General features: G+C 29.8%; 3 protein-coding genes across 11 annotated transcripts; 2 read left to right on the top strand and 1 right to left on the bottom strand.

Moving 5' to 3' along the window:
* Positions 1-42: 42 nt before the first annotated feature.
* LOC149893606 (zinc finger MYM-type protein 1-like) lies at positions 43-2027 on the top strand. The gene has a single exon (XM_090085418.1). The coding sequence runs from the start codon at positions 43-45 to the stop codon at positions 985-987; it is 945 nt and encodes a 314-aa protein (XP_089941544.1). The 3' UTR covers positions 988-2027.
* On the top strand, positions 102-2027 carry LOC149893607 (zinc finger MYM-type protein 1-like). The gene has a single exon (XM_090085427.1). The coding sequence runs from the start codon at positions 1157-1159 to the stop codon at positions 1970-1972; it is 816 nt and encodes a 271-aa protein (XP_089941553.1). The 5' UTR covers positions 102-1156; the 3' UTR covers positions 1973-2027.
* On the bottom strand, positions 1695-10860 carry LOC149893605 (uncharacterized). Of its 9 annotated transcripts, none has more exons than XM_090085489.1 (9): positions 10787-10854; positions 8085-8205; positions 7568-7672; positions 7278-7435; positions 6151-7029; positions 4329-4391; positions 3941-4235; positions 3700-3744; positions 1695-1813 (listed from the first exon to the last, which is right to left on the bottom strand). In XM_090085489.1, exons 2-5 carry the CDS (start codon positions 8117-8119, stop codon positions 7022-7024), a joined length of 306 nt encoding a protein of 101 aa, XP_089941615.1. In that variant the 5' UTR covers positions 8120-8205; positions 10787-10854; the 3' UTR covers positions 1695-1813; positions 3700-3744; positions 3941-4235; positions 4329-4391; positions 6151-7021. The 9 variants fall into 9 exon arrangements, 8 of the variants coding, with proteins under 8 accessions (XP_089941615.1, XP_089941610.1, XP_089941604.1 ...); XM_090085484.1 differs by having other exon boundaries at positions 1704-1813; positions 3677-3744; XM_090085478.1 differs by lacking the exon at positions 1695-1813 and having other exon boundaries at positions 3652-3744.
* Positions 10861-13491: the final 2631 nt, after the last annotated feature.

Here is a 13491-nt window from a genome sequence, read left to right as displayed (position 1 = left end):
TAAAGATGCGGTACTTTGTTTTTGCTGCAAACTTTTTTCAACATGAATTTAAAGTTAAACGGAAATGGATTCAATAAATGGAAGAATTTAACAGAAGCATTAAAAATTCACGAAAATAGTAAGTCACACAGTAATTCTTATCAACTATGGATTGAGACAGAAATACGAATGAAAGCTGGTGAAACTATTGATAAACAAGAACAAAAACTAATCGAAAAGGAGAGTTTAAGGTGGCGAAGTGTTCTTGAACGATTGATGAACATTACTTTATACTTGGCAACAAATAATATGGCCTTCAGAGGTTTTTCTGATCCTATTATGTTAAACCACGTCACGCTAGCTCTTAAAGGAGATATTTCTGATCATTACGGTGGAAAAACCATTCAAAATGAAATGATAGATATAATGGCATCAAAATTAACCAACATAATTATATCCAAAGCTCTAAAAAGTACATATTATTCTATTATTGCTGACTGCACTCCTGACGTATCTCACAAAGAACAGCTCTCGCTTACGATTAGAATTGTAAATATATCAGAATATCCTATAAAAATAAATGAACACTTTCTTGGGTTTTTCAATGTTAACGACACGACAGGTCTTGGTTTAACAGAAATCATAATTGGAGCTTTAAAAGATTTTGGTCTGAAGATAAACTTTTGTCGAGGGCAAGGTTACGATAACGGTGCAAATATGAAAGGTAAAAAAATAGGTCTACAAAAGCGAATATTAGATTTGAATCCTTTGGCTTTTTACCTTCCATGTGGAAGTCATTCTCTCAATTTGGTTATTTGTGACGCAGCGCAGTCTTCACTAAATTCCATTAACGTTTTTGGCATAATACAAAGATTATTCACATTATTTTCTGCATCAACTTCACGCTGGAATGTTTTACATAGTCATACAACAAACTTCACTCTTAAACGATTATGCGACACTCGTTGGGAGGCCAAAATTGAGAGCCTCAAAGCCATTCGATACTAAATAAGCAGCGTACATGATGCTTTAATTACTATATATGAAACTGAAACTAAAACTCCCGATATTGCACACGAAGCGCAAACATTAGCAGAACAATTAAGACTATAGTTTTTTAGTTTCTTTAATTGCATGATACAATGTACGATTCCAAATAAACGTTGTTAGTAAAGCAATGCAAGCCAAAGATATGGATCTAGTACAGTGCGCTGAAATGTTGAAAAAATGCATCACATTTTTGGAAAATTACAGAACGTTTGGCTTTAAACATGCAACGGTTGATGCCAAAGAGTTAGCTGAAGATTTAAACATCGATCCAATATTTAAGCCGCTTAAAAGAGTGCGACGAGTGAAACGTCATTATGATGAAAATGCTGCTGACGAACCAATTCAAAATCCCGAGAAGAAATTTGAAGTGATATTTTTTAACCCTTTATTAGATACATGTCTGTCGTCAAGAAATGAAAGATTTGAACAACTTAATGAATATGTAAATATATGGAGTTTTTTATTTAATTTGGATAATTTGCCCATCAAGAAAGAACTTTTAAAATTGTGTAAACAATTACAAGAAAAATTAACTGTAAATACAAAATCAGATATTGATGGTGCTTTGCTATGCGACGAACTAATAAGTGTGCAGTTTTTTATTAAAGATAAATTAAGCGATGTTGAAAATGAAATAAATACAAAAGAGAAGACACCACTTTTTGTACTGAATTTTATTAAAAAACATTGTCTACAAGAGTTATATTCAAATACATGGATTGTTCTGCGCATTCTTCTTACAATACCTGTTACTGTTGCTAGTGGAGAACATAGTTTTTCTAAACTGAAGTTAATCAAAACATATATAAGAAATACCATGTTGCAAGATCGACTTAATTCTCTATCTATGTTATCAATCAAGCAAGAAATAGCTGAAAATTTAGATTTTTCTAGTTTGATAAGAGATTTCGCGGACAAAAAAGCTAGAAAAGTTACATTTTAAAATTGAATAACTCTTGTTTATATAGTTAGAGGATTTATTATATGTTTAATAAAAACATTTGTTATTTTAAAAGCAGCGTTGCGTAGTCTGTTTATTTAGTCACTCATTTCTATAAACCCATATCATGAAAAGTCTAAGTTTATAATTTTAATAAAAAATTAATTAAATAAGAAACTTGATGCACAATATGGATCTCTTTGCATTAAACTATATATTCCCTTTAGCACTCTTGTTCATCATTTTAGAGCATTGGTCTCGTTGTTAATGGTCACAACCCACCCATATATACCTAGGGGCGCATTCACAAATTTTGCCCAACCTGTCAAAAAAGCTAAGGCCGGCGCTGCAAATTGTATTGATTAGACTTAATAAACAAAAAATTAGCATTGAAGTTCTATAACATATTTCGAAGGAGTGGTGCCGAGCTTGATATACAAATTTCAAACTCCGGTGACGTACAAATTTATTTCCTCAAAAAATTTATTTCCGTTGCGCAAGTTTCAGTTACTTGAGAACTAAAATTATGCGGCTTGCGCATAAAATTGATTTCCGATATAAATTTATTTCCGTAGCGGAAAAAAATTAGCAAAAAAAAAAATTTTATTTTTTTATTTATTTGCGAGGTAAAGAAGGTAATTTTATAGCAGAATTTACAAAAAACGTATAACTAACATTTTGGACGCGTTCTAAACGCATGCAAGTAAAGATGCTCAACGATTTCATCTTTGGGCGATTAAGTTCCGTATGCGTATGTTGACCCTAATATCCCAGCTGACATTAGGTCCGGAAAAGACGTCTTTGAACGTTCAAAAGACGTTCAGAATTTCTTTTAAACGTTCAAAAGATGTTTGTAATTACAAATATTCTTGAGCTTTTTGTGACTTAAACGTTCAAAAAACATAAGTGACATAAATGAATACACAATTATAATACAGGGTGGGCCTAAGAAGACCTACTAATGTAAAACCGAAATAACTTTTTTATTTTTTAAAATATATTTATTTTTCTCTTTCTTAAGGTTATAACTAAATTCTTGGAGATTTATTATGGAACCATACAGTACAAAACAGCGCGTTAAAATTATCGAGTTTTTCGACGGTGCCCATCGAAATATTTGCACTGAAGATAACGTGGAAACGTTATCTTCAGTGCAAGTATTTCGATGGGCACCGTCGTAATATTTGCACTGAAGATAACATTGCGTAGAATTTTAAAGTTGGATCTTCAGATGTACCCATACAAAATTCAAACTGTGCAAATACTGCTTGCGCAAGATCACCAACAACGACTACAAAAAAATCAGATTTCCCTTGGCAATCTCGTTCACCAGATTTGACTGCGCCCGACTATTTTTTATGGGAATATTTAAAAGACAAAGTTTATGTTAATAAACCAGAGACTATTAGACAGCTGAAGCAAAATATTCGAGATGAAATACTGAGCCTTCAACCAAAAACATTATGTGGTGTAATGGAAAACGCGTGAAAAAGTGCCAATCTCTGTATCGAGAAAAATGGTGGACATTTGTCTGATGTCATGTTTCACACATAATTACTATAAAATATATTTAATGTATAATAAAATTAACCAAAATAAATGATTATTGCAAAAGTTATTCATTTTTAACATTAGTAGGTCTTCTTTGGCCCACCCTGTACAACAGCTTTTTTAAAAAAAAATTTAAAGTAAAAAAACATAGTTTACTTTACAAAATCTACAAAACTGACAGTATGGATTTCTTTTTCACGGCCACTGCTGCCTTTTCTATCCGCCTAAAACAATAGAACAAAAAGTACTAAACGAGCGTGTCATTAAAATCTTCTAGGTCTGATCCCTGATTCATGAAATATGAATCAAGTAATTCACTTCGTTCACCTACCAAAAATATAAATCAAAGTTCATATATTGACTTTGAAAAACGAAAAAATTGTTTTGTTCTTATACGTGTTACAGGATATAACACCCTACCAAACATATTTCTTGACTCTCATTGTCATCGAATATGCTGATCCAGCAGGTAACTGAAAACGTTTTAATACAAAAGGTTAATAATGTTTTTAACAGAATTGTGGCTATGAAAAAAGCCTTTATCGTGATGATTGTGACTGCCTAATCCGAACAAGACGCATCTTTTGTATTTACCATACAGCATTGACATCATAGATAGAAAATGTAGATTCTTCAAACAGGTTTAATCTTGTCTTCTGAAGGCATTAATATCCACAGAAGCAAAAGTCTAACTTTCAGCATGCTCTGATAAAACCTTGCAATAATAAACAAAATAAAATATATCTGGTATGGCCTAGGGTAAAAATTAATCAAAACAACTTAATTCCTGATACATAACACATTTTACCATTAAAACATTAATGTAAGTCGATCCCTTATTGTTTGCTTTGACAAATCCTCACATTAATACCTGAAATAAAATAAATATACGTAAAAATGATAATGAAAAAGTAAAGATCCATTTATAGACAAGCTATTAGGGGATGGCAGGTGCCATACATTCAGGTTATACTGATTTATTAAAACTAGCAAAAAGCAACCCGTAATACGGGTTATGGTTGGTCTGTTACTTAAATTATAGTGGCTGTTTTCCACAAGTTAAAGTTGCGAAACCTTAACTTATACCATTTTAGAATAACGCTTTCAAATTGAAAAAATTAAACCATCTGTAAAATTAAAATAAAAAGTATACGGAGGTAAACTAATTTACCAATTATTTAACATTATTTGAGTAATTAACAACTGACATAGGTCAAATCAGTGTAAGGCAGAACCATTTTCCTCGACATTACTAAGTTCAACACATAGGTTTTTAGTTACTGACACAAAATAATAACACATCATCATACTTTAAATTGACGAAAAAGTAGAGCTAAAATTCTTGTTATTTTTTATAACATGAACTTTAATTAATAAGATTAATATAAATAACATGAACTTTAATTAATAAGATTAATATAAATTACAGAGGAGTTATTAATACTTTGGCATCCCCTTGATACATGTTTCTTTAAAAAAAGGAAATTGTCTTTAAAACGTTAAATGCACACAACTAAATAAATTTATTAAAAATAACCAAGAAATTGAGTACAAATACGTTTCAAACAAAAAAAAGTTAATTTACAATCAAACATGTGTATAACAATTTACAATTAAACGTGTGTATAACAAATTTTAAAAAATATGTAAACTTTGATCTTTTATATTGAATTAATGTGTCATATGACAAACCTAAAATAAAAGTTGTAACAGATAAGTAGACATACCTGGACATAAGAGCTAATTTGTTTTAACTCCATTTTTTGTGAATGAGTAAAATACAAATTTGATATTTATGTTGCATATTCCGTCTGGGTCATTTAGCCTTCAAATCGTTATTTATTGCAGTTTTACAGGAGACCACAAACAATTAAGTCTTAAATCCATTTTATGGGCCAAAAAATCTTAAAATAGTTCTTTTCACTATACAATCACATTTAGCTACCAAAAATGTTTTAAATTGGCTTTTAAAGGTTACGTTACGTTCATAGTTTTTAACGTGACATAATTTCAGGTTTGTAAACCAAGCAGACCACATCCGGGACTTGCAAAGTATGTTCAACACAGACCATTTTTATATATGGCTTCTTTATTTCAATAATTTTTAGTAAACGGTATTTCCCTACAATTTACTAAAAGTTTTGTAACTTGAAATTTAATTCTCTTAAATATTTTGACACTAATAAAGGACCTCCCTTCCCCGCATTTTTCTTAATGGTGTTAAGGAGAATATTGTTATCTTTACTAAGAGTAATCAAGTTTTTGATGAAGACCTTTTACCAGAATAATAAAATGTAAAACAATGATTAACATGCATAAGAATTTCTTTTTTTTAATACATATAAGAGTTTAACATATATAAGAATTTTTTCTTTCCTCAAAAGTGTTGCAAATGCAAACTAAGCTAATTAATTAGTTAAACACCTTATAAAATTTAAGTAACTCGATATTTGACAAATGCGCAAAACTACAATATTCTCTATGATTTTAAAGGTTTTTAGTTGCGACCCCCCGTTTAATAAGATTCCCTAAGTTACGATCAACAAATTATTAGGCATAAAATAGAGAAAATTTAAAAAAAATTGAACTAATTGCATATATTTATATCATTTCAACTGACCAAAACTTACAATAAAAGGTAATCAGGTTTCTTTTTATAAATTGTATAAATGCATCAATTATAAATCCTAAAGAAAAAAAAAAAGGAATTATGATACTATAATTACAACAACAAAAAAACAAAAATAAAACAGCACTTAAAAACTGAAAATCGATTTACCTACTTATAGTAACCTATTTTGACATGGCAGTTAATATAAATATTTATCAAAAAAGTAACTATTAAATCTATTTCGAAGTACAAAAGGTTTAACAATGCTTCAAAGAAAAAAAAAAAAAAAAAAAATCAAATTAAGATATAAATTGCATTTTTAGCATAATATTGTCTTGGCTTTTAGTAAATAAAAAAAAGCAGTAAGTTCCAATATTGAAACTACCTATTATTCATTTTTAGCAATACTCACCAACATGAAGGTGCTTATTGTTAAAAATGAATATCAACACAAAACATCACAACAATAACAAATCACAATAGAATATTTACATCCTTGATCCTAAAATCCAGTGAAAATAACAAACCAAATTAAAATATGAAAAGCAAAATTAGAAAACCAATTTAAAGTTAACTATATCTTTTTACTAAACATATAAATACATATAAGTATATGTTTTATGTTCAATATTAGTTATTCAATTACTTCAAATTTAGGACATTAAAACACCCTAGACTTAAAGATCAAGGTTGCATACTCTCATACACATTACGCTAAACACTAACAGACATTATTATGTGTTTCCAGAAAAATTAAAAAAGGCTAGACAACACAACTTAGCTCTAAAGCAGTAACTCTGCCTGGCACTAAATGCTGCCAAGTCACACTTCTGCTATGCGTACATCGCTTGGCTGGCAAGGTTATCAATCTTGCTCAACATAATGCCAAGTCACACCACTTTGAAAACATGGAAACAATAATTTAAACATATATACAACTATAAACAAATATGGTTTTATATAACACATTTGATTAATAATCTTTTCAATTTGATGAAGAGTAGTTTGTTCAGCTATTAGAAGTGGGACTGAGCGGTGAATGAAATCTTCCATCATAAAAAATTTGTATGTATTACAGAGATGTAAAGGATTGTCAGGTTCACAAAATGTCAAAATAATTGAAAACAACTGTCTAATTCGGCATACATGCTAGAACTGCCTCAGAAAAAGTATTCTGCCATTCAGTGTCATCTTGCAACAAACCTTTCAAAACACATGCTTCACGAAACGATTCAAGGACAATCCCATTAACATTATGCACATCCTCCCAAGATGTTGCTCCTTTTGCTTGCAAAAGTAACAGCCTAAGAAAAAACAATTCTCCAGTTGGATTAACTTTATGCATTCTTACTATCACCTTTTTACCACCCCTTTGTCTAACCTTCCATTTACAATGTTTATCATCAAATACAAAGTGATAAGGAATGTCTACATACGAATAGCAATGTGCTCTTTCATTTTCAGTATTTAACTTAAACCATGCCTTTAGGTGCATATCACGCTGAGCTGCACGATCTAAAGCCATTTGTTCTGCTCCTTCTCTAAAATACACTAATTGATTTTCAGTTAGATGTTTACCAAGTCACAGCACTTTGAAACAATTATATTAAGGAAACAACATAATATAAACATATGTACAAACTATATGCACAATAAATGTGTTTAAATATGTATATTAGGTTAAATATATACCTTATATATATATATTTAAACACATTTTTAAAACAATTATATAACACATATTAACACAAACACAAACAGTAAAAAAACACTTTACATTATTATAAAAACACATTGATAAAACAACTATAAAGCACTTACACATACCACATACACATACATATCAAAAAAGCATATATGCAAACAATAAATGTGCGCAAACAAAAATTATAAAAATAACACAAGAAATTTTAAAAATATACAAAATATATATTTACAAACAATACTCTTTACCTTCTTTTTTTTCTCTTAAGAACTGTAGTCTTCATAACAAAATTTAACCTTTACATACAATAACAATTGACATGCGTTGTCAGTGTTGGCACAAAATTTTAATTTATTTTTTCTAAATTTTCTAAAAAAGAACAAAAATAGTTAATAGCATCACAGAAATTTCAAAGTAGTAATAACCATTTAATGGAAATAGCATTAGTATAACTTTAAATTACATCCATACCCCTGTTTTCCTTTTAAAAAATAAAATAGTAAAAATAAAACTGCTAAAATAAAAACTAAAACAAACAAAATATAAACGATTAAAAAATTAAAATCTTTTCTACTTTACATCCTTTCTACTTTATCTAATAAAAATTTAAATCCTTTCTACTTTATCTAATAAAAATGGATATATAGCTATTTCATATACTTACTTCAATTATAATATGATCTTAGCCAGTGGCGTATCTAGGGTAGGGCAGGCAGGGCACGTGCCATGGGCGCCAGCCTGAAAGGGGCGCAAAAGAGGCTTGGTTGCGATACAATAAGCGAGAATTATATAAAATAAATTAAGAAATAATATATCATATAAAATAAATATATTATATAAAATAAAGTTTGTCTCATCATTTATTAAAAAATTGTAATTAAGCACTTTATGTGGGGGAAGAGGGGCGCGAGATCGGTGTTTGCCCCAGGCGCTATTTACCCTAGGTACGCCACTGATCTTAGCAATGATTATTTATTTATCTTAATATGATTCTTTATGTAATATATCTAAACAACAAATTAAATTCCAAAAGAAAAAAAGTTTTAACTTGCTTAAAAGATCTTTCTCCAAAGACCGCGTGCATTTAAAGAATGCGCTTGTTCAAAGACTAGTAACTAATTAAAAGCCTAGTAACTAATGCTGAAACGACGTTAAACATTAAACATTAAGCATTTCTGTAGGAATTATATTATAAATTACTAAACACCAGCATCTTGTCTAATTTGTAGAAAACTAAAATAATTTGAAGCTATATTAAAAGTTAATAATACAAAACAGACATTTCCATGCAATAATTTTTTAAGCTTCTGATTCACAAGAAACATGAAAATAATTTTTACAACTTATAATCTATTATTAGACAATCTACATGACAATCTACATATTATCAGACAATCCACATTAACAAACATTAAAAATTTCCGAACTACTTTCACATTTATGAACATCTTTTCCAAAAATGATCTTGGAAAAGATGTAAAATACTTCGCTTTAAAGCAATTGTGCAAATGCTGGCACATCGCAGATTGATTGTACTAAATGGATGCAACATTTTGTCCCATACAAATATCTACTGCAAATGCAAATGCAAATGCAAACAATCCGCAGTCAATTCCTCCAATTTGTTGCTGACATGGTTGGTATAGACACATAACTGTATTTTTAGAAGACGATATAATTGAAACAACTTGCTTTTTGTGCATGCAAAGTTGGCATTTGTTTCTTCATTGAGTCATAAACTTTAATAACTCCATCACTGCAATCATGTGTGCTAACCAATAGCCAGTGAAGGGATCCATCATGCAAAGTTAGTAGCATCTCCTGTGACTGTTTGCTGAACATAAGATTATTTCTTAATAAAGTGTCTTGCATACCTTGAATAGCAAGAAATTGATTTCTTAATATTGCTTTAGCAGCATTAGTTTCAATATCTGTTAACATGTTTTGATTCAAAATACTCTCAAACACAGATACACTAACTGTAATGCTATTTTTGGGTGAATAAGATTGAATATGGTCAATTTTTATAATATCTGACTGATTTTGTAATGACATTGTTTGACTAGATATAGTCTTTTGGGACTACATTTGTTTCTGGGTAACTACTGAATAACAAATCTAAATGAGTTGCTTCTTGATGTTTAATATTAGTTTCTATGTCTTGACATGGATAATAAGGTTTAAGCTGAGAAACATTTACGTTTGTCTTTAAAATTTCACCCTTAAGGTTTTTAAAGTGAATTGACCTTTCAAATTTAAAGCAGTAAGAATATATGGTCCCAACCACTCCTTAGATAAAGACTCACCTTTGCAACCACGCTTTCTTGCATTTAACTTCATCACTTGATCATTAGCTATAAATATAAATATCTTTACATCTTTTTTTGAAACTTTTTTCATGTGTTGCTTGCACTGCTTTTCTTGAGCAACTTATATATTTTCTTTAACTTTTTTCTCTACAGCTTCACAATCATTAACTAGCTTTTCTAATGCAAAATCAGATACTTTTTCAGAAAAACTACTAGTTAAACTATCATCCGTCTCATTCTGAACATTTATCACCTCAATACCTGGAGGATGTCTTAAATACATAAGATAAAATGGAGTGATCTTTATAGATTTCTGGCATGATATGTTCAGTCCATAAGCAATATCATGTTTAACTAATATAATCGTCAAAAATGAAAATAATAATAAATGAAATTGTACATTTTAGATAAAATGAGTTAAAATTATAAAGACTATCAAACCTATCCCAGTCATTCATCTCATTATTAGTATACTTGCTTAAAGCATGCTTAAAAGTTTGATTTGTACGTTTATCTTGACCATTACTTTGAGGATGGTATGCTAATGTCACAGAATGTTTAAAACCCATTAATTGAAAAATTTTATGGTTAAGCTATATATGAAAAAAATTAAAAATAATTAATAAAAAAAATTTAATTACCACAAAGAAGATGAAAGTTTTAGAAAACCATTTAGCATTTACCTCATTTACAAATTCTCGGCGCTACTGCAGTTTCTCCCCCCCCCCCGCCCCTTTTTTTATTTTTGATTATGATAGAGAATTTTATGCTGATTCAGAAAAATATAAAAACATGGACCTGAAAATCAACGGAAAGTGCTCTATTTCGAAGTCATCTTTAAACCGTTTGTATATCATTTTTTTACATTTTATTATTCTGGTAAGTGTTCTTCATCAAAAACTTGATTACTTTTAGTAAAAATAACTCTATTCTCCTGTCCACCATCAGGGCAAAAACGGGGAAGGAAGGTCCTTTATTAGTGTCAAATTATTTAAGAGAATTAAATTTCGAGTAACAGAAGGAGTTTTTAGTAAATGGTAGCAAATTACTGTTTGAAACAAAGAGGCCATATACAAAAATGGTCAGATTAGTGCCATATATAGCAATGTTCAAATGGTCAGATATTTTTAATAAATTGACCGTTTATTTTGAAAGTGATGTAAGTCCATTTTTTCCGCTTTCAAGGTATTTAAAGGTTAGCATTTTAGTCAATTAAAAAATATGCATTAATTGTACTAAGTTTGGCAATGTCTCTACGAATTTAGAGATGTGTAATTTGATTACATAAATGACTTGCGTGTGAATTTAACTAAAATAACATATTCTTTCAGGGTCGTAAATGGACATTTTTATAATCAATTGTTATGTAATTTCATTTATTGACGAATTTTAAATTGATCAAAGCATATAGATATGTTTAAATACTAACTGTAAATTGTTTACAAATAAGAAGTGCACACTAGGTTTAATGTAAACTGTGATTTCTAACTTTTTTTGAAAAATGGATTTACACCACTTTCAAAATAAACTGTCTAAATTTATTTAGTTATGTGCATTTAACGTTTTAAAGACAATTTCCTTTTTTAAAGAAACATGTATCAAGCGGATATCAAAAAATAAATAACTCATGTATAATTTACGTTTGCTTTATACTAATCTTATTAATTAAAGTTTACGTTATAAAAAATATAAAAAGAATTTAGCTTTACTTTTTCGTCAATTTAAAGCATGATGAAGTGTTATTATTTTGTGTCAGTAACTAAAAACGTATTATTTTGAACTTAGTAATGTCGAGGAAAATAGTTCTGCCTAACACTGATATCACCTATGTCAGTAGTAAATTACTGAAATAATGTTAATTGGTAAATTATTTTACCTCAGCTTACTATTTATTTTAATTTTACAGATGGTTTAATATTTTTAATTTGAAGGCGTTTTTCTAAGAGAGTATTAGTTAAAGTTTCGCAACTTTAAATTGTGGAAAACAGCCACTATAAAATAACAGACCGACCATAACCCGTATTACGGGTTGCTTTTTGCTAGTTTTTGATGAAAACTTGATCGCGGTTCACATGAAAAAAACAAATCTCTTTTACGACAAGCCTGTTTACTTGGGAATGTGCATCCTCGACATCAGCAAAACTCTCATGTTTGAATTCCACTACGACCACATGAAACCTAAATATGACGATTGAGCAAAATTGTTAATGACTGACACAGACTCGCTCATTTACGAAATCAAAACGGAAGATTTTTATAAAGACATTGCCGGTGATGTTGCTTTCAACATCACCGGCAATGTCTTTATAAAAAATTTGACACGAGCGAACTTGACAAAAACCATCCTGCTGTTCAAAGTGTCGGTTTCAAAGTGGGTATGAACAAAAAGATCATCGGAATGTTCAAAGACGAAACTGGAGGCAAGCAAATTAAAGAGTTTGTTGGGCTTCGACCGAAACTCTACTCCTACAAGATCTACAAAGAATATGAAGAAAAAAAATACAAAGGCGTCAAGAAAAATGTGGTTAAAAATAAAATAGAGCATCAAAATTATTATGACTGCTTAATGGATAATAAAGAAAAACTCAGAACCATGAACGTCATCCGATCCCATCTTCACGACATGTACACGGAAGAAATAAACAAAGTCGCACTCAGCGCTAACGATGACAAAAGATTCATCTTGGAAGACGGCAATCATACCTTGGCTATTGGACACTACAAAATAAGACCTTGCCCTGAGCCCTGATTTAAATTAATGGATAAAGTCTTTGGTCAGGAATAACTTAGGAAATTTTACGACAAGAATATTTTATTACTTCATTACGGGTTATGGCAAAACTTAAGATTAAAAAGCATCTTGGAAAATTTTAAAGATTTAAAAAATATTAAACCCTTAAGTATAGAAAAGTATCAATGTCCCAGAACCTGACAAGTAGTTCCTGAAAAGATTATTTTATTACTTCATTGTGGATTATGGCATGTTATCAAAGTTATCAACCTTAAGTATGGGAAAGGTATCAATGTCCCAGAACCTGACAAGAAATAATAATTTCAGCGCACATTTTTTGAAAAAAGAAAAAAGTCAACGGATTAAAGTTATCATCCTTAAGTATGGGAAAGGTATCAATGTCCCAGAACCCGCATTTCCTAGTAGTGCCACCAAATCAGGGAAATCAGGGAAATTTAGATACAGTCAGGGAAAATCAGGAGGAAATAGTTGATGTTGGAAAAAATCAGGGAAAAATAGGGAATTTTTAATTTTTCTTTAATGTTTTGAATTCTAATAAAAATTTTCCTTTTCCAGCGTACCAGGATTAATGTTTAACATTTTTAAAGAAAAAAA

Source organism: Hydra viridissima, unplaced genomic scaffold (assembly GCF_058129835.1).
Source record: "Hydra viridissima isolate aposymbiotic clone 2 unplaced genomic scaffold, HvirCarnegie_v1 scaffold_1, whole genome shotgun sequence".
NCBI classification, from domain to species: Eukaryota; Metazoa; Cnidaria; class Hydrozoa; order Anthoathecata; family Hydridae; genus Hydra; species Hydra viridissima.
This window is presented reverse-complemented; position numbering and strand designations above follow the sequence as displayed.

Bases quoted from the DNA above. Each gene is read 5' to 3' on its own strand.
- LOC149893606 (XM_090085418.1), top strand. From the start codon at position 43: ATGAATTTAAAGTTAAACGGAAATGGATTCAATAAATGGAAGAATTTA.
- LOC149893607 (XM_090085427.1), top strand. From the start codon at position 1,157: ATGCAAGCCAAAGATATGGATCTAGTACAGTGCGCTGAAATGTTGAAA.
- LOC149893605 (XM_090085456.1), bottom strand. From the start codon at position 8,119: ATGAAGACTACAGTTCTTAAGAGAAAAAAAAGAAG. The intron at 7,673-8,084 runs GTAAAGAGTATT...AGTGTATTTTAG, and splicing joins CTTAAGAGAAAAAAAAGAAG to AGAAGGAGCAGAACAAATGG.